The sequence below is a fragment of the Anopheles merus genome, unplaced genomic scaffold, assembly GCF_017562075.2.
Source record: "Anopheles merus strain MAF unplaced genomic scaffold, AmerM5.1 LNR4000173, whole genome shotgun sequence".
Lineage (NCBI taxonomy): Eukaryota > Metazoa > Arthropoda > Insecta > Diptera > Culicidae > Anopheles > Anopheles merus.
The window spans coordinates 47,334-68,654 of record NW_024427753.1 but is presented as its reverse complement, the minus strand read 5'-3'; the positions used below and the strand labels follow the sequence as shown (position 1 = coordinate 68,654).

Sequence of the window (21,321 nt, the reverse complement as noted above, 5' to 3'; positions counted from 1 at the left end):
AAAGTTTACGCTCAAAGTTTACGCTCAAGATTTCACACCTCTCGGACCTGAAATTTTTTGACATGAAGTTTACGCCTGGCAACCCACTTACTACACCCACGACGCGTAAACTTTTTGAGTTTACGCTTCGTGTGACGTCCGTATAAGAAATTGCGATAAAAAGGAACCTTTTGAATATAAGTTTGGCATAAAAAGCAAGCATCCGAGCATCGAGCATCGAGAGACAGAGAAATCGTTTTGATGATGGACACATGATTTAATATTAACCTTTTTGATAACTGTTTTGAGTTTCATGCCCGTTTCCAGCGTGTGTTGTTGCTCAGCTTCATCTATATATCTTTGATCTCGGCAATTTTGTTGGCATGATGAGATACTGTCCTTAGTCTCGGCTCTGTTTTCAATTTAAGTTTTAGTGAAAGTAATAGGATATGTTTCTTAATCGTAACTGGAACTGCAACGGGGGTTTGTTCTGAAGCAGGAGTAGGATATGGACCTATCCTGAAGTTGGATGAAGTTCAAAGATTGAAGTATGAACCTTAGCCCCATTTCCATATTTTATTACTAGATCCAGGTTACCAGAGGGCTATTCGTAGCAAAGCTCTTCTCGGACACACCATAGCCATTGCTAAACGTCGTATGAGACTCCGGCATATGATCCATATGAAACAGTGGTGGTGGCTGTGCGGACTGATACTGAGATCTCTAAAATCTAAGGAATATCTATGAATGATCCCTGAAAACGGTAAAATGTTATGTTCAATAATGAGAAAATAATTAATTACAAATTTAAAAAAAGAAGATAAATCTTTCAAAGTGTTAGTTTCAAAGCTGGGCGCGTTGATGGATTCGTGGCTAATTCTAATCAATGGATAATTTCAGACCTATTTTAGGCGTTTATCTTTGTCCCTTGTACTTCAGTTTAATTGCCTTTGACAAAAGCATTCCGAATCGGTTGATTATTTATAACAACACATGGAAACCTTATTACGGTATTATTGATTCCAATTAATAACATTCGCCAAATGCAATCAAATGATCTCTTTTTCAAGGAGTGTAGACGTTATGGAAAGGTTTCGGTCCCATCTATCCATTAGATCGAACGTGCCGTTGCACACTACAACGGCCACATTTTAACAGAACATGTTTCGTATTGGTTGCCTTTAAGTGGATAGAGTAAGTGGCTAACAGAAAACAAAAAATGCACCTACTGCAAACGGATGCACGCATGCTAAATTGTCACCGAACAGGAACTGAATGCTAGACGGGAAACGGGATGTTATTTATACACCCATGGATTATCGCGATTGGCTCGCTGTCCCGAAATAAACACTGCCAATAGCCTTCAACCGTGAATCTGGTGTCGACAACGCGAAAAAGTGCATTCAGTGCGTTTCCGACTACCGGAGAAGTGCGTAGCGTGCAGTCGACTCCGCACGTTGGCAGGCGGTGCATCGTTGAAATGGTGGTGCAATTAAAGTGCAGTTGATTTCAAATTAAAAAAAAGCATTCAGCAGTGTGATTTGAAGTGAAACAACAGTGTTGATCGATCTTTGTGGACAATTACAGTGATACAATTATGAGTAAACGCAACTTTCCAATGTTGGGTAAGATCGAATCGGAAGTGTAGAAATTGATTTAAAGGATGATTTATGCCGTACGAGCTGTTCGATATCCTCGAAGGTAACCAAAAGTGCAGGGAATACTGCCTTGCCCTTGCCCCCCTCCTGTCGGTTCGTAACCCTGCCATCTTCCGGTGGCACTCTAGCGACCAACAATCGAAACCTGGTGACACGATAAATACTTGCAATTACCGGTGTGACCTACTGACAAGGCGTGGTGAACTTTGTCGGGGTCAGTCTACAGCCTAAAGATTGTAAACTTTTTTTTGTTACATCCATCCGTGGACAACTCTGTGATTATCCTGTCTGGTGCGAAGGTTAAGCTTGTCGTAAGGAATGAAGCTTGCGTCATAAATCTGTTCCCCGGTGATTGTAGTACATGGTAATATTTGCCATTTTTGTCTTGAGCTCACTTTTTTTTGCCTTTACGTTTGAAGGATTACCTATCTTCGTGTCAGGAAATATACAAAGAAAAAATCATGTTTGAAATTTTGACCATGAAATTTATTATGTGAATATAACTGGTGAACGTTTGTATCGTGTGCGAAATTTGCACAAAAAGCATCCATTATCAGCCACGTGGGTTTAGAGAAAACTGATTAATACATTAAGTCACGCTTCAAAAGGGTGGTAAAGCAAATAGAAAACAAAGATAAAAAATAAAAACTAAAATCACAGCCACGTTCACACATACTGTGCTTCATTTGACAGGGTCAAACATATTCTCCCATCTTCCATCGGGCCGAAGAATTAAAGAAAGGACAAATAAACCAACCACACCATCGCGATGCGTTCGAGTCAATGCAAAAGCGCCAGCCGACCCCCACTCCTCCTCTACGCACACGACGTACACTACACCCACTAAACACTACGCGACCAATTTCGGATGCTGCGCAAGTGGTATTTGCGCATATTGTCTCCGCGTACCTTTGCGTACGGCATCGCGGGTAACGCAGCACGCCATAGCCATGGTCCGATGTATGAAAAAACACACACACGCGCGCGACCTCACTCATACACTACCGACGAATGCGCGGACACGGCAGCGACGGCCTGCGACGTTCTGCGCTCGGTTCGCGGCTCAGTCAGTCGTCGTTCGAGCATTAGGCAACATTTAATTTTAATTTTAATATTTAAGTAGCTCTAAGTGTACATAACACGAACAAACGAACAACGGAAAGTCAAGCAAGAATCAATCAGCATCAAAATCAGACAAACGAAACACGAAGAGTTACAAAAAGAAATTTAACTAAAAAAAGCTACGCATATTGAATGTGCTACTTCGAACAATTGAAACGAAACGAACCCTTGAAGAAACAAACCGTGCAAAGTGAATCATCCCAACAGTAAACCATATAGCGGGGAATCGCGCACAGAAAAAAATAAGGACAAACGGTCTTTTAATTTAATTTCGAAGTAAAAAGCAAACGAAACACTTTTTACTACAATTTAACTGCGAAACAAACGTTCAACGAAATACGAAAGCAAGTGCAAGTGTTCTGGTGAACAGTTTTTCGAATTACGATTTTAAGTGTACGTGTTCTTTTTTTGTCATTTATTCATTGCGAAATTCGAAAGCTCTGCAAGCAAAGGGGGAAGTATTAGTAACTTCCTCTAATACATAGTGAGTGTGAAAACCTTCAACCCGCAATAAAACTAGCAACAGTGTGACAGCATCCTGTTTATGTGATAAGTTCAAGAAAGGATATAATTTTCCAACTACAAACCATTTTACTTAAAAAGAATACACCGTGACAAAAAGTGCGATTCTCTCGACGGGACAGACAGAAAGGAATAGAATAAAACAAAAAAAAACGCGTGTGTAGAACTGTGATAATAGCACGCAATTGACCAAAGGTGGGCAGTGTTGGGTGTGAGCTGAAAGAGGGCACAAACACAAAATAAAATAAAAAAACCCAACCCAACGGTGCAAAGAACCTAAAGCAAAAAATCGCAACCGTGCGTGCGTGCGTGCGTGAAGTGTCGTCGTCGGTGGTGTTTAGGTAAAAATAATTGAAATCCGTACCACCCGGGCCCTGCGATTGCGAGCAAACGTGCAAACGCATTGGATCTGTTCTGGTGACCGATTGTGAAGTGTTAATAGGTAGTTATGTTTGGCGTTTTGTTTTTCCTCGCATCACACTAATGCTATTTTCTAGCACGCGCGCTCTTCCTTGCCATATTTTCTACGTCGCCTAAGCATGCGGGGCGAGGTCCTGATGATGGGGACGGTTCTGGCCGATGGCCAACCGATTGTTAGGGCGGGTGGGGAATTTCTTTGCGTCGATGATGTACTCACTCACTAGCCCAAGTGTAAATGGCCATGTGGTGACAATTGAGCTGATAAATGCTTTGGTTTTCCGGATCGGTCACGCTGGACTATTCGTACTTGCACGATAATAAGAGCTCCAGGGGTTTGGTGTAATTGAAGACTACGTTAAGTGTTTTACTGCAATTTATTTTTAAATATCGTGTATGAATATGCTTTAATATATTAAAAGTAGTGTTTCTCCTTAAGTTGCATTTCGTGGGTTACAATCCCGTTGGAATTGTTCTTATTTTTTAAGACAGGTTTTTTAGTATATTGTTGTTTTTGTTGAATTATTTATTCAACTACGATCATATGGTCACACTTATTTATTCTTTTACGATTATATTATGCACTAAATTGCGATGTTCATTATTCAAATGCCGATCTATAAACCCACTTAAGAAAGATAGGTTAACCGTGTAATGATTAGCTCGCAATCGAACCATTGCCATAAGACTATGGTTTCGTTTCCTCTGCCCTTTTTTCTGTCTCTCTTTCCCACCTCTCTCTAATACTTTGATTTACCAGACACCCTTTTTCAGATGACCACACCACCTTCGCATCGTGACACGATGACACACAATGGGATTGCGCCCTGTTGTGTTGCTAGATTTACTCCCACAGTACGTTCACGCCTTCTAGAGAAGCGTACGAAAAATGGCCCAACCGCGTGCTGCACGGAGGTGTGAGCTATATCGATCTTTATGCCAAAACGCTGTAGCCGAGTGTAGAACGAACAGAAGCAAACTTTCATCAGCGCTAACGATGATACAAAGATGGGTAGTGATCGGTTTCGGTGGCGGAGACCATCTGGAACGGGGTTGGGAAGAACACTTCGTACCATTTAATTTGCTCACTTCTGGCCCGGCTCGACCGATCCAGCCAGAGGGCGAACGGTTATGGCAAATTGTGAACGAGCGGCCGATTGACAGCTCGCACCGCTTCTCCTTCTCCGTGGACATCGCACCCACATGGTACGATGGTTCGCTGGTAGAGGGAACGGAACACGGACACGGGTGGCCGCTAGAATGTAGAACCATTGCCAGATTACGTCAGACGTGATGGCGCGAAAGACGCCACCACGGTCGCGTTGATGATGTACACCATTCCAAATGCCCTAATGTCGTTCGGTTTCGGCGCACTTGTTGCCTATAATGTGTGAGTGTGTGTGATTCTTTGCTGTCTTTGGTTGCACGCCTGGGGTTTGTTGTTCTAAATTTGGAGAAAATATCCATCCGATGCTAGTAGAAGTCGTAAAACGGCAGGCGCCAACGACGATGTTTCGCGTAGTGTTGATCGTCGTGTAGTTTGATACTCGATTGATCGACTGCTACTCCCAGTGGCATAAACTGGCGATACGGTTTTGGGAGTTGTTTTCAAAACACGTACAATCTACTTCCGGCTCTTTACAGTAGCAAGACCGATGTGCCTGGCCAGCCGTTAGATATCTGTGCCAGTACGTCAATGGTTTATGTATCGTCATGCTCATGCTGACAACGCCCCTCTCGAAGCGGGTCGAATCCATTCGTCATGGTAATCGGTCAATTAATTTTAATTCCGCAATAGTGCACCGCAAGATCAACAGCAATCAGGCGAACGCGGTATGCAACGGACACACGGGTTGACACACGGGCCGACACATCTGCGTTGAGGTCAAGCCGTGCACATTTAGCTGCGACACCGAATTTGACTAGCGCAATGATGCATTGTGAGAAGTGCGATAATTTACGGCACGTTCTATAAACGGCGTGGGTTAGGCTGCTGCTCTTGTTTATGATACTGTGGATGCTGCTTGGGATTTTTGGGCCGTAACATAGTTTCTATGGTCACAAATCTAGAAAGCAGAACAACGCCGAAAAGCGATCGTGTGATTTAAGCATTATTTACATCATTCACCGTAAGCGAGAAACCATTTCTAGGACGATTTAACATGAATGAGGAAATTGTTGAATGGATTCATACTAAGCACACTTGCTCACTTGTTTATTAAATAAAAATACAGCGCCATCTTGCTACCGCAAACGCACAGTGCTGCTTTCGTTTGCATCCGCCGAGCGTTTGGAATATAACGATGCGCAAAATTATTACACCCACATACCAACCGGGGTGGCCGTATGGATGAGCCGATGTTCACAAATACTTCATCATCTGTGAGAAAGTGCAGCGGTAGCTAAAGCGAATGATACTGGTGCGAATAAATCCAAGCGGAGCGGTCCAAAAATATCACGATCACGATATCGCTTTTCACTGTAAAAAGCAGGAAAATAGGAACGATTTTTTGGGGTGGAAGGAATGGAGGAAAAAATAATATTCGCAGATGCGTAAGCGTACCAACATACGCAAAAAAGACAGGGTGGAATTGTTGTTGAATCACTGCTTTAGACTTGGACGATTCAACAGTAGGAAATAGTTAGAAAACTGGAAGCTAGATAAGGAGATGTTTTATCACAGCAAATGGTATGTAAAGAGCAAACAAAGCTTACGAGTCAACAATCTCTTTGGCGGTAATACCAGATCTTTCATATGCCGACTACTTATCAGAGTGTAAATTGGTTTTATTTATCCATTCGAAACCAATGAATTTGAAGTTGGAAGCCACACGGTTATCAGTTTTGCCCAATTCTTTACACAACCAATCGAAAGCAACCCTCTTACGCACTTGCGTTTCTTTGGAGAGATTATCCATGCCAGAATGAGGTCACGCGCTGTGTGCGTTTTCGCGTTTTTTGTGGTCCAGAACCGAACGATATTGGGACCATTTTCACGATGGTGCCGCAAAATTCAACCACCCTCACAAACGCATGTCATCGTGTGCGCGAGATTCAATCAAATGTGCTTTGTTTTTCCTGCGGCCCGATGCGATCGGACGGACCGGTCGGAAAACCAGCCTCAGCAGCTGCACAGAGCGCTGCTGTTGCCACCCTTTTACTCTGCAGCTATAAATATCGAAGCGTGCGATCTGTGCGCTGATCTCGTCTGCAACTGGCTAGGCGGGAGATTTTTTGAGCTCAGTGTCAGCCCCGCCACAACCCACCCCCCGGGGGCAGCATTGATCACGGGGTGTGCACGGTTGTTAAACTTCTTGTCCTTCTCACCCCCTTCCCACGGTGTGTTTGTGTGTTCGTGTGTCCCTGTTTTGTTTGCCGCTCGATTGGTTGCACACAAATTAGCTGCGTAAGCAACAGATACACGTTGGCACAAAGCGTGGCCGCAGGGTGAGGTGGGAAAGGAAGACGTGGTTCAGAATTTTCCTTTCCGTCTAGTGTGGGATTTTTTTCTCCTCTCCCTACGTACTATAGGCGGAAGTCGGCCGGCAGTCGATTGATGCAGGCGAGAAGTAGTTTGCGTTTGAGAAGATTGGGAAAACACTTCAGCCCGGTAAAGAGTGTTGCCGGAGATTGATGGGTTATAGGGCTAATGTTGCTCTGCGCTTGAGTGTGTTTGTGTGTGTGCATGTGCATGAATCGGAAATAAGTGGGATACTCGTATCTAAACAGTCGATTTATCATTAACACCATCAATGGAGCACGTGGAGCTCAGCAGGGAAGGTTAGAATAGGATGCGATTCGTTGATGTGCGGCATAAATGGAATATGATAGCATAAACAGCTAATAATGTTTTCGTTTCGTTCAAGATGGATACATAACAATACCGAAACATATCAAAGGAAGGGTTGAGTTTTTAAATACTTGTTTAACATTTTCTTTTGATCATCTTGAACGCTTTTTAGACCAACACTCTTCTTTTTATTTAAAAAAAAAGAAGATAAACGAAACCGTTTCATTGACGCAAAATGAGGACTTTGCCGGCTGCCGGCAACTAGTGTATGGTATTAATCATCTTCTTTACAAGGATGTGTAATTCGGTTGCTTTCGGTTGGCCATTCATGGCGGTTGACATCATTGAAATCCCCACCAAAACATCTAATCGAGTCTTTTCCGGGCACGACGTTTGTGTGTGTGGAGGGACCGCACCTAGTTTTTCGTAAATCCTTCCCTGACAGCTTATGGTTGTGCATGTCTAAATGACATCATGTCCGAAATTTATAACAGCGACGCAAGATTGGAGGAGGAATGAGAGCGCAGGGTTTGGTTGTACATAGCGGTAAAGTATGAATAGGAGTATAAATCTGTGCTGGACTTGTTGCACTGAAAAGCGGAGTCCATTTGAGCTTGCAATTGTTAGACTAAACAGTTGAGAAAATTGGGATATAAAATCTATGACCTTTGGAACAAGCACCATTCGTTCTTGTGAAAGCTATAAATAATTCGTCATTCCGAATATCTTTTATATTTTTTTGCTTGAAATAGTTCCAACAACATTTTTGCGAAAATGTTATTTTGCATCTCTTACGAATGAATGTAAATATGACAATTGCCCAATTAGTTGATGTTTGTAGTCTACATCATCGTTCGTCACACATTTTTGTCTACAGCTGGCTTGCAATTTATAAAGTCAACCTTTTACACTGATGTGTACATTACCACCCTTATATACACACACACGCTCCTCATTAATCCTCCATGCTCCTTGCTTATCCTCATCGTCATATAGTGTTTTTTCCATGTGTTTTTATCCGTGTGTTTGTTTCATTCATGTTGATAATGTATTCATTGTTGATTTTTTCTCCATTCTTTCGTTTCAGGTTACTTCCAACCACACCCAGCATAACCGGTGGACGGAGGTAAAAAATTGGATCGATTTGTCCACGACACAACGCCCCAAAAGTCCAACACCCTCGGCACGACACACTGAGCTCTATAGAAAAACAACAACAAGGACAAGTCATCATCCATCCTGTTGGAACGGTGCGAAATTAAAGTTACAAAGCCCACCGGTGCATATGAATCGTGTGCCGAACATTGAATTTATCCACCACTAGAGAGTGAGAGGGACACAAGAAACAAGAGTAAACTCCAGTGCGAGGAAGTTAGTGTTAAAATTAAAATTTAAATGTACTGCCTACGTGAAGAGTCTCAGCATACGTATCAGCAGCAAAAGCAGCAGCTACACCAGGACGTTTATGATCTGTAATAAGCAGTGGATTTAGCATCAAACCTTAGCGATGGAGAAAATTGAACAACCCACGAGCGTCTCGGCTGGTACGGTGGAGACAATGCTCAAAAATGCTTCCACTTCGGAACAGGTGGCGAAAAATGAAGGTAAAGCAGACACAGCGGAGTACTGTGACAACGTGAAAGAAACGAACGTGCGACAAAAGCGTAAGAAAGCGTCAGAAAAGATCGATGCGAGCGGTGTTACCGATGTCAAGCCACCGTTGGATCATCGATCGGTGGGCAAGGAATCGATCGTATCCTCCCACCCCGCCCCATCTTCGGAAGCGATGGGAAATCTTTCCAAAGCAAACGGAAAACGGCTTAAGCTGGATCTGAAAACCCATCCGGAACAACAGCACAAGCCGGAACCAACGTCACCGCTAGGGCTGTTGCACGAGGAAAAAGTGATCGTCCGAAGCAAACCACCGATTCCACCGAAACCGGATGTAAGGACGATCCCGGCACCGTCCCAGGGGCAACAGCGAGTGTCCATTTCGCCGACCGGCACGCCTCAAGCAAAGGGCTGCAAGAAGCAGCAGGTGACAGAAGCGCACAATGCCCATACCGTCCAGAAGCTGCTGGCACAGAACGAACAGATGAGGCTGGAACTGAGCGAACTCCGAACGAGCTTAGCTGCGGAGCGGAATGCCGTCAGAGTGTTAAGGTAAGTGGAGTGTAGCATGATCAAAACTTAGACGTTTATTTGGTTAATTTACTCTTCGCGCATTTCCTTCTTTCTTTCCCACCCAAGGGCCCAAAACGAGTCCGAACTGCGAAAGACAAAATCCGAATGCAAGAAACTGCAGGAAGCTCTGCAGCACCAGAAACGCCATTCCCAGGCCCAGTGCCAGAGTGTGTCCGTGGGTGGTGGTACACCGGCCAAGCGGGCACACCGGGGCGGGTCGGGGGAACATGAACTCACGAGCGGCTGGGGTTCGGAGTCGCGCGGTCAGCAGCAGCAGCAACATCAGCAGCAATGTTGTCTGGAAGTTCTGAAGCTGAATCAGGAGATTTCTGCCCTGCGGGAAACGAACAGGTTCTTAGAGGAAAAATATCAAGTAAGTAGCAGCGCAACGTGGAAATGAAAAGAAGGAAAATGTGAACCGAAAATTTGAAAATCGCACGCAAGTTTTTACACGGTACGGAAATTTGTATGCTTTTCTCGTACGCAAAGTGGCTGCGTCATGAAGGCAAACGATTTGGCTGCGTACCACCAACATCTCTAAAGGGCGTTGCAGCTTTTTCGATAAAAGTATATCTCTTCTTACGCCTAATAGATCATTAGCAAACATTGTAGATAAAAAGTACTTGCGAGGGTCGTAAGACATTCAATAAGCTTCGATGAATGGATATTCACTGACAAGCTTGTCCTGTTTTCAATTACCGCTGATTAATTTGTTGCCAAAAAGAACACCACGAGGTGGGCACTATCTGACGGCAAGCTTGGCGATCCGATTCTTTAGCAAAATGTCACGGCTGTGCAATGTGTGTTGCCTCCAGCGTCAATGTCAACGCCGATCCGTTTCGGGCCAATACAAGCGTAAACCCCACTTTGTACGCTGCCATCAATGCAGGACACCGATCAGCTACCGATCGATTGGTTTACTACGGCGCCTTTTTTCATTTGGGCGGAAAAAAATGAGAATTAAACGTTTCGCGCTGCACGGTACGTAGTTGTGACATTGTAAAGGCGAGATAGCAATCAATTCGAGCTCGCAATATCTTCATCATCTCGGTGGATCGGTGTCAGTCAAGGGTGGAACACTGGAATGCAAAATTTCGCGCATGAAGATTACGAAACGAAACGATTCGGACGGGTGTCCGTTGGGCAGGCGTGTGGCGCGGTCTCTGGCCAGAAAAGGAAATAAATTGATTTGATTGTCATTTCAAGTGTTGGAACTTGAGGCTCCGCTTGTGTGGGGATAGTGGCTGCCAGCCAATAGTAGAGAACTCGCGCGCGGCCCGTCGCGCACATCTTTCGTGCGTCAAAATTTAACCTTAAAAAGGCATCATCTTCGCGACCAGAACGGTGCGCGTGGTGCGAGTACGCAAGGCTGTGCGGCTGCATTACCGTAGAAAGTTCGATTTCCCTTTCGTTGCGTTCAGCGTCACGGGGCTTTATTTATCGTTGTTTCATAAATAATGCCAATTTATGGAAGGTTTCTTCCCGAATCAAAACCTAGCACCTGGGGGGCGGTGTGGGAGGGAGCGATGTGTGACACATTAATCACATGACCAGCTCTCCCGCAATCCCAAAGACATGCATGCAAATCTGTACGATTAATTGTGTTTCGGCAGCGACCTTCGGTCGGTCTAGGAATCAGTTGGACAGTAGACCTTCACCCATACTCAGCCCAGGTACGGGTGTCCCGAATGGAGGGCACACGATGGCGCTTTGAATGGGCAGGGGTAACGCTTCGCACCTCGTGCACTGTGTCGAATCAATGGAGACGCCGGAATTACTTAATGATCTGCGAACAATTATTATGCGTGTGCGGGTAGGAGAATGCAAACAACAACGATCGCAGCAACGCGCACACATCAGCAACGAAGGTGCATCATAGAGGTGTGATGTCCTTCGACACGGGGTGATATACCATCCTGACCGCGAGGTCCTAGGCTAACGTATGGCACGTGGGGGAAAATCCTCGAGAAGCTACCCTACTGGGCAGACAACGTTTGCCTTTTACGAGCGCCTACCGCACGATATGATTATGTGGTAAACAATTTATTGAATTTGTTGCGAATCAAGCTTGAAGAGTCGTGATTGTACGCGCAGCGAGCACTGAAAGGATTATTGTTCTGCGCGGTGGATGTCCGTCAGTTGATTGCGGCGACGCGGTTAACTGACACCCTGAAGGATTTGATGACATTTTAATTGAAATGGAATGGTTTTGAAATCGCCTTTATCGCGTAAAAAGCAAGCAGGAGTGGATGAGTTTATGGTCGGCTGTCGGAAGGAATGTCACGTTGTGTTAATTTGCGTTTTGTACCGCTTGAAGGGCAGTCAAAGGAACGAATAGATTGGCAATAAGATTTAACGGTAATGAAGAGAAACGTTTGTTTTTATTTGGATATTATGCGATGTTCAGCTCATACATTCGGCAGTAATATCACTTGACAGGGCGTAGTATTATTCGCCGTTTGCTATTTGTTTATTTGGACATTCGCTCTTGCACATGTTTGTTTATTCGTTTTTAAAAGCTTCAGAGATAAGAGTATCATGATAATAAATTACTCCAATTGAACCGGTTGTAAACTGCAACTAGACTGTCTTGCCAGCAAGATGAAGATAGTTATGCATTAGCAGATGGTTTTGGTGCGAATTTTCTCGTCCAATTTGTATTCTATTATCATTTCTGAAAAAGTCATTTCCGAGATTATATACCTCGTAATCTAAGTGCCTAAAACGTAATGTTTCATTAATTGGTTTGAACAAATGAAATGACTTTATCTGACTACCTAAAAAAATGAAGATAGTCTATACTTGACAATAATGTTCAAAGTTATACATGCTGTCCATATTTCGTATGTATGAGCATTTTATGGACAAGATACATTTGTGAAGAAGATGTGGAATGAAAGGATCTAATCTATACTCTACTGACTTATGGTCTAATTCGTCCGTAAAAGATATCTTATAGTATTGATTCAAAGCAAGTCTGTCATCCATGCAGAGTTTGTTTCTATGAATGCTTCTTCAAATAGTTGACAAATTCTTTCCGATACAATCTCGTCAAGGCGAGCCTAATAATCTATTCGTTTTTTAAAGCAGAAGAATCTGTATAACTAATAAACACACCTATAAAATCATACACCTTGGTAAAAAGAATTCTCAACGTACCTGTTTTGCTACACACTTCCTGCTTAATGGATCCTACTTAAAATGCTACCCTTTCCTTTCACCAACCAACGGGTGCAGTCAGTACGATGAAGTAGAATAAATCACCATCATAATTAGTCAATCGGTAGCGATCGCTAGCGACGATCTCTGTATTGCAGTTGGATCTTTGAATTTCCCTTTCTACTAGAGCCCCTTTCAACTACTCCGTTGCCCGGCAGATCGTTTGCAATGTTCAACAGCAACAGGCCCACAACTACCACCGTTACAGTGTTACAAACCGTTTTCTGACTGACTTATAGTGCGATTGTGTTTGGTGCACTTACACCCTCACCCTCGCGAACAAGTGAGAGCATATTCTCGAGAGCATTTAAAGAATGCAACCATAGGAGGTGGATGTATGGCATTCGCTTTCCGACAGGCCTACTCTAGCGTCAGCTCTAGCTCCCAGTTAGCGTCGATCGGTATGAGCCGAACCACAGCTTCTAGCGCAAGAAGAATGGAAGGAAACCGTCCGTCCGCGTCAGGAAAGTTTCATGTTTTTGCTTCCGTGTTATGCAAATCCGAACCGGTTGCACCGATTGTTGCAATTTCGGAACCATCGCGCTGCATTGTGCATTGTTTTCACTTTCGATGCGAATCGATCATCTTACCCACGGGCAGTGCTTGCGGTTTGTGGAGGAGGCGCAAAATCAACTGCAAAAGACCACAGCAAACTGACAGTGGCACAAATATTCGAACCTTGACAGCGTTCCCCCAGTACCGGCAGTTTGCTTCCCATGTTTATCTATGTTTTGTCGGCTGGAGTACGAACATCATTCGGTGTTGGTTTGATCGTGCCTCTTTTTTCACTCTTTCACAGATTTCCTCCGAGGCTGAACGGCAGAAAGCTTCCGATATACGCGTACAGCGAGATCTGCACGAACTACGATTGACTCAACTTTCCAAGTCAGCTAGAAACGAAATCCAGCGCATGGTAAGTTCTACCCCTGTTTAAAAGTATTTGAATATGAAATTTAGTGAAAGAATTCGTTATTTAGAAACAAAAACCACAAACACTCGTTTGTGGTTCAGCTGAGTTAAATTGTAGCTACAAAATTAGCTTTCAGGTCACAGTTTTATGATTTAAATATTGTTTTTTTTCAGTACTACATTGTACACAATAGTCATAATGCACACGAAGGATAATATGTTTGATTTATGTAACATCATCATTGGCATTGAAATGTCTTACAGCTTCAAAAAACGGCGCCTAGAAATGGGTGATCAGATAAACTCATAAACGCTGACAGAATATTAATCAGCACACGGCAGTATGACATTTGTGTTTTATTTTGCTAAAACCACACAAAACCCATCCTTTCGGAAGGTCTTTGTTGCTGCACCAAACGACCCTCCCCAGTTCCACGAACATTCCTCAGCGAGCACGGATGCCTCGGGGCGGATGAAGTCCGGCATCGCTGCGGGTGGTTTTTGTAGTAAACCCTTTTCACCGATTCACCTCCCCCCCTTTACACCGATTCTCCACACGGTTAGGGTCGCCCCGCTCACAAATATCAAAGGATGAGTCATAATCAGTCTAAAGTGAAACAAAAAAGAAGAATCAAAAAGGTCCACCTTCAAACCACCGATGGCGGTATCTTAAGCTAACGATCGTAAAACATTTGTTTGCTTCATCTCGTTCAGTTTTGGACGCGTTGAGCCGCTGATCGCTGTTTATTTCTGTTGCATTTCTGCTATGCCCAACCGCACGGCCAATGTCTGGGCTGGAAGGTTTCTTTCCCGGATCCAAACGATATAGTTATTGCCATGCAGATTCCATGCGGAATCCACAATCCTCTTACCGATTGGAACGTTTTTGTTGTTTTTTGTGAGAAGCGTTCGCTCCAATGTTTTTTTTTATGCCACCCGAAAATCGTGCCGTTAAAAATTTTAAGCACTGTGAACTCACCTCACTCACAACCCGAGATAACCTTTCTTTGCTACCCTATGATCATTGGCTAGTGCATGGGTACAAAGAAACAGCATGAACGATCGGAAATGGTTGTGCCCCGATCGGTGCATCGGGACAACGTGAGAAACGGGGTGCGAGTTATCAGTCTCGACGCGAGGCTTATCCGAAATCGGTGAACGGCTGTAATTACCCGGTCGGGCAATTTACGTTTCTGCACAAAATTCCTCCGGTAACGCCCGAAGCAACAGCACAACAATTTAAGTCGCCCTACGGACTGTTTCTCAATCAAATTAAGTTTTTGCTCCATTCATGCAGCTCGGTGAAAAGATCGGTTGTAGTAGCAGGAACAGCAGGAGCAGCAGAAGCAGCAGCAAACGGCAACGCATCGAAGGTGGAGCTAATTGTTTATACACGAGATGGTGAAATGAATTCATGAACGAGCTCGAGTGTGCATAATTTTGCTTTGCCTCCCGTACGACTTCATTCAGAGGCAGAAGCTTCACAATTCGCTCATAGCCTGAGGACAGTTCAGGAAGATAATGTTCGGCTCATGGCAGCGACGACCGGGTTCGACTGGGGCAACGAAGCGGATGGGTAAGCGATTACTGGGTCCGGCCAGTATCGTTCAAACGGTGAAGCTGGCACGGACACTGGAAACTATGGTTTTGTGAGGCGTTTTGAATGAATTCCGATCCCTCCAGGAAATGGTATCCTTAGGGACCGCGCGAACGAGAAGCAACGGGAAGCGACAGGGACGATAGCCCTCGAAAACGATCCTCGAGGGCGTTCCCATGGATTTTTGGGGCAGCACCGTCTGCCACTCTGTAGTTTCGTTGCGAGAATTGCAACCATTAAAACGGCTGCCCTGCGTCAGGCGAGGTACTTTCGATTCATGCTGAAGATGGATGATGATGAATCATGGGAAGCAAATTGTAGGTTCTGCTATACTTTGCGTCTGATCATTAGAAATATTCATCTTTTCTTTTTGGGAATGTTAGCTGGAGGATTTGCTGTTTTAAAGGCATAACTAATGGAAACGCAAATGAAACTGTTGGCATTTACGTGATACAACCCCAAAAACAAGTGCAATTTTTCTAGCCACCTTGCGTAAAGAACGTTACAAACAAACGTAGTGTTTGATCAACTTTCCGCTCATAGCTCATGGCGGGAGCAAAAAAACAACAAATCAAAGTAGGTTTATTGCTTCATCGTCTGTGCCTTGCTGCATGAAAATGAAGCAAACCGTTCGAAATTCTAAAGCTTGTCACCATAGAGACAATGGTCCGCCGTAGGATGAGGGTCTAATTAATCTACCTTTCGCTAACCACTGGGAACTTGGTCAACCGTCTCGGGGTCGCGGAATGCCAGGGTTTGGAAATTGAAAAATGGCAAACGTTTTATTTTTCGTGTCGAGGGATTGGCCACCAAACGTTGATTTCTGGGAAGAACAAGTCGCTGTGTTCGCAACAAAGGTTGACCCAAATCCAAATTCTTGCCGTTGTTCTTAATGTTTTCTTGTTTCTTTCTTTCTTTATTCTAGCTGGAAGAGCTGAAATCGAAGGATCGCAGCATAGCACAGCTCAAGAAGGAGCTCCAGGCTGCGCTCGCTGCCCAGGCAGGAGCCGGTGGTGGTTGTCGCAAGGAGAGAAAGGCTGCTAAAAATTCCGCTCAGCAATCGCACGAGGTGAGTGACTTGTGGTGACCGTTTGTCACCGATGTCCAAATGTTTCTTTCAATCGGTGATTTTGTTTTATTTTGGAGAAAAAAACAAAACAAAACGCGCCGTTTGTTTAATGTTAAACCGTTCTGGGAGCAAACGCGCCAGCGACATGCAGATCACGAAAAGTTAGTCAAAAGCGTTGTGCGCATGTGTCCGCGGCTGCGCATCTTTCGCCGCCCGGGACGCATCGGTGGGGCTGATGTCGTTGTCACGATTTCATCCAAACGGTAAATCATTTCCCCGGTGCCGGTAGTTGACAGCGAGATGGGATGCATTCGATCAGCAGCACGATCTTGTGTGTTCCTCCTACATGCGCACACATGCGCAGTCCAGCAGACGTGCAGTGGGACAACTTGTGCCCGGGACATTCCGGAACCGCGCACATACGCAGCCCAGATCACATTAGAGCGTGTAACGGTGTGTCGGGGGGAATGGTCATCGTGCAGCGATCATACATCTGATGCAGGAAGTGGTACCGCACGTGAAAGATGATGACTTTATACGAGCATTAAAGGGAAGCATTTTCCCAGGCAGTATGTGATTGCTGAATTAAAATCGCACTCAACGGGGGGAAGGACAGGTATGTCACAGTTTTGTAACAAAGCGCCGGGTACTTGACCGCAATAGGGTCTAGGTGTAGATGGGGAATAGGCATGGCACATAGGGAGAAGGAAATACGTAATAATGTAGAAAAGAAAACATGTTGATTGAGACTAAATGGTGTTATTCCCGAGCATGAGACATAAGTGAGCAACCGCAATAATTGACGTCACATTTGTGGATTTGGTTTCAATTTTTGAGTCTTAGAATATATATAGCGTTGTTTTCTACTTGCAATAGCATGCCATATCATACAATACTAATATGTTTCCCCGTAAATCTCTTGATGTACATATCTTGCACAAAAAATGGACGACATTGGGAGTACTTGCAGTTTAAACAGACTAGATATTTATATAGTTCATGTTAAATTTGATTTGCAAGATTTAACGAAATGCTCGCATTTTACCGTTGTAAAGGATTATGCCAGGAGACATTTTCACTTTTTTTTTGGGAATGGTATTAGGCCTCAGTCCTTTGTTACAATGACGCTAAATAGGGTGCGTACTGGTAGTAGTGTACAGCTCTTCTTACCTATTCCAATAGGGGGCATCCACAATAAGTTGTAGGAAACGATTTAACCCCACTTGCACCCTTTCTATTCCTTCCTATTTGTTTACAGATTGCTATCTTATTTTTCTGGAACCAAGAAATAGTTGTTCCTCCCACAAACAGCGATGACCAGTCGGTTTTAGTAGCCGATGCCTCAGACGGTGTGGGATAATCAATGTTTGGGTCTTGACGTTATTAATGCGGATTTTCTACTCAGTAGCATAGTATCAGCAAACTTTACGACCGAAAGAATCAAATTCTGCAATAATGTTCGTATAGTTTCACGTGAATAGTTAAATTGTTAAACCAAAATTAAAAAAGTGTGAAAGTTCTATGAAATATATGAACTGTTAAGAGCCGTCATCTCGATATTAAAGAGCTGCATGCGGTTCGCGATATGCGCTTTGCCGATCGCTGTCATAGGATGTTCTGCTGGTGAGCAGATTAGGAGTTTTAGTGCGATTCAAGCAGATGAGGAACGATGGATGTTATCATATATGCTTTACAGAATAATTTATGTTGTAAAGTAATCGAAAGTAAACTCAACGTCGGCACATCAGCCACAGCATCATATGATGAGTGGAAGAAGTAAAATGTGTTAAAATAGAAATATTGAACATATTTAAATTTAAATGGGAACTTAAAAAGAATCTAACACACTAATAACACACTACAAAGAATGAACACAAATGCAAACCATTTTCTGTTTGATGCGATTTTGTTCCCCAACTAATACAGTTGTCAAGCTTGTTTTATCATACGCTTGTTGCCTATTTGATGTCCAATCACAGCACTAATAAGTCCTGCTCACTGTGTGGGCCTGTCGCTTTCCTTTTAATACTGACATTTACTTTACATCCTCCCATATGCTACAAATTAGTTACAGCATGAGAAATGCCAGCCAACATTTCCCACCGTAAACCCCATCGTAGTGGTGCGATCGATCGCTTCCAAAGCGTTGTACACCGGCGCTCGGTTGCCAATCATCTCAAAGTGAGATACCCTTCATTTACCGATTGGTCACACGTTGTGTCGCTCTAATTGAGTGGTTTTCGTATTGGTGAAGTTGGCCCATGCGCCGTCCCATCTCGGTGCCCGATGCAACTTCCTTCCGGTGAGCTGAGGGCCCTTTACTACAGGGTCTTCCGCAGTAAGCTGCGCAGCGGTCTCGTGCCGATACCGGGACCGTCAATCGAAGAAGATTTTGTTTAATCTCCGGTGAAATATGATACGGTAAAGAAACAGTTGAGTCGAGCTTTAGTTTTACAATCTTTTTTTGGCTCGCTCTCGAGTCGGTTGGGTGTGTTGGGTGTGAAAAACCGCTCGATAAAGGTACAGTTTCGGCTGGCCGATTGCTGAGTCGATCTTTCGCAACACTTTCCTGCAGGGTCTCCGCCCGGAGACACTTCGATACGGGCGATGAGTGAGCGGAAGTGCTCGTTGAGCGCGCAAAGTACCTGGTCGAATGCGATGAAGTGCTTCCACCTTGCGTAGGGCTCGTTGGCGTCCGCCGGTGGAAAGTGAAACCTCCGCAGGGTGGTCGTTCTCTCTGTCGCGGTCGTTCCCGGGGCACTGATGATAATTTCTTGGGATACACTTTTTTCCGCCGCCTTCCACTTTTTTCGGCACAGGGCTGAACAATTTCATTTCGTTTGCTTTGCCTTTTAACGACCGACGAAGGTTTTTATGTGTTGACGCGTCCTGAGGCACTGCTTATGACATTGCGTGCGCTTGTGTGTGTGTGTGCGCTAGTGTGTTGTGCCCTTTTTACTCACAACGGTGTCTAAGTATTAGCGCAAACAATGTCGTACATGGGTGTTGTTCCCCGGCACAATATTGATGTATGATGGAATTTAAGGGTTCATCTGTCGATAAGCATCCCGCTGGCAGGGTAACATCACTTTCACTAGTTAGCTCAACGGAGGTAATGCTGCTCCCAAAATGACGCAGGTCAATTTGGGGTGGGACAAAACGCTCAACCACATACACATCGACAATCCTCTCGATGGACCTTTAAAAATCGACAAATACAACTCCACTCCAAAAGCTAGCGAACGGAGCGGTCTTATCGTCATGTGCTTCATTAGTTCCGCCGCTTTGGCAAAGATGTGTTTGCGGTTGCGTTTTATTCACGCCAGGTTAATTTGCTCTCTCCCTCAATCGGCTGACTGATGCGTTTGGTCTTTGACATTAATACGAAACGATTGTCATTTGCGTAGCGCTACCAGCCCCATTTGTCCCCAGCTGATTTCGTACTTGAGAGTCTCGTGCAAACAGAAGCCCCGAGGATGAGAGCGGGAGCAATTATCTTTCGCTGGCAGCCTTCCACAGCGCGGTGGACACGACGGGCTGCTTAATTTGTCACCTCAATCCTGCCGGGTTTGAAGATGTTTTCATTTGGTAAAACAATGCGAACGGGTGATCGTGCCTTTGTCTACCAAAAACCTGTCCCATCCGGGTGTCGGTGTGAAAGTAGTAAAATTTGAATAGCTTAAACGTCCGAATGATTTTGATTTTTTTTATGTTTTGTTTTCTATGTATGTGTGTCCTGTGTTTGTTTGCATGACTTTTACCTCATTTGTTGGCATCGTGCGAATCGGGTACGGTCAGCCGATCGATGCTGCCATCAATCTGGCCCATCATTAATGGGTGACATCGGTAGTAATGAGGTATGCAAATGAGATAGACATTTACATTTATCGCATGCACGCATCTTATTCGTTGTTGGAATGCCACAGTGTGTTGTTTGAGCATGTTAAAACTTTACTTTTTAGAAGCTCAATACCTCAGAAGTTGATTATGAAATTTAACTATTTTTGTTATGTTGTGAAATTTCATAAACATTCGGAAAACATTATGAACTATGAAATAATCCATTATTTCAATGCTCAAAATACTTGAACATTTATTCCCCTGTTGGCACTTATATTGAAAGAGTTGCATTTCAAAATTTTGCATAAATAGCAATAGGGATCATAAATAGCAATAGCCGGTCTCATGGTACAGTCGTCAACTCGTACGACTTAATAACATGCCCGTCATGGGTTCAAGCCCCAAATAGACCGTGCCGCCATACGTAGGACTGACTATCCTGCTATGGGGGGAAATCAATAAGTCACTGAAAGCCAACCCCACAAGTGGGTTGGTAGGCCTTGACCGGCATCGGTTGTTGAGCCAAAGAAGAAGCAATAGGGAAACGCAGATACTTGTCTTGCCGTTAAACGGATGTCAATACATCACCGGATTGTCGCAAAACAGATGCGTTGCAGGATCAGCCACAGAGAGTTCAGCGACCCAAACGAAATCGAAATCGGAATTCGAAATGATATAATTTATCAGTCACATTGAAGTGACTGTCCCTTCGCATATGCCATTCGCATTGCAAAACCACGCTCGATACTGCATTCGGTTGGGAAGATTTCTACTATTTTCTTTATTCGTGGTTCGTGACCAGCAAACGATTACGATATGGTGGGCATTTGTGCGCATTTCTCCCAGCAGCAAAGGCAACGGGACAGGGTCGGTGAGCTGTTGACTGTGCTCGAGCAGTGGTCTTCTTTCTGTGTGGTGTTCCAGCCGGTGACAGTCCGGTGCATTCCGACCGGTCGCGCGTTGAATGTTGAAACGGCGATCTTTCTCCTGAACGTTTCATCATCACATGTGTCGG

The 21,321-nt window shown here is 44.3% G+C and overlaps 1 protein-coding gene across 2 annotated transcripts; it reads left to right on the top strand.

Annotated features, from left to right (window-relative positions):
• The first annotated feature begins 2,691 nt into the window (after positions 1-2,691).
• Positions 2,692-16,499, top strand: LOC121601767. Of its 2 annotated transcripts, none has more exons than XM_041930574.1 (5): positions 2,692-3,622; positions 8,576-9,651; positions 9,739-10,045; positions 13,691-13,804; positions 16,323-16,499. In XM_041930574.1, exons 2-5 carry the CDS (start codon positions 8,996-8,998, stop codon positions 16,482-16,484), a joined length of 1,239 nt encoding a protein of 412 aa, XP_041786508.1. In that variant the 5' UTR covers positions 2,692-3,622; positions 8,576-8,995; the 3' UTR covers positions 16,485-16,499. The 2 variants fall into 2 exon arrangements, with proteins under 2 accessions (XP_041786508.1, XP_041786507.1); XM_041930573.1 differs by having other exon boundaries at positions 2,692-3,723.
• The last annotated feature ends 4,822 nt before the right edge of the window (positions 16,500-21,321 follow it).

What these genes read in the sequence shown, in the direction of transcription:
- LOC121601767 (XM_041930574.1), top strand. Translation starts at nt 8,996, where the DNA reads ATGGAGAAAATTGAACAACCCACGAGCGTCTCGGCTGGTACGGTGGAG. An exon ending in AATGCCGTCAGAGTGTTAAG is followed by an intron (nt 9,652 to 9,738) that starts GTAAGTGGAGTG and finishes TTCCCACCCAAG; the next exon opens with GGCCCAAAACGAGTCCGAAC. An exon ending in GAAACGAAATCCAGCGCATG is followed by an intron (nt 13,805 to 16,322) that starts GTAAGTTCTACC and finishes TCTTTATTCTAG; the next exon opens with CTGGAAGAGCTGAAATCGAA.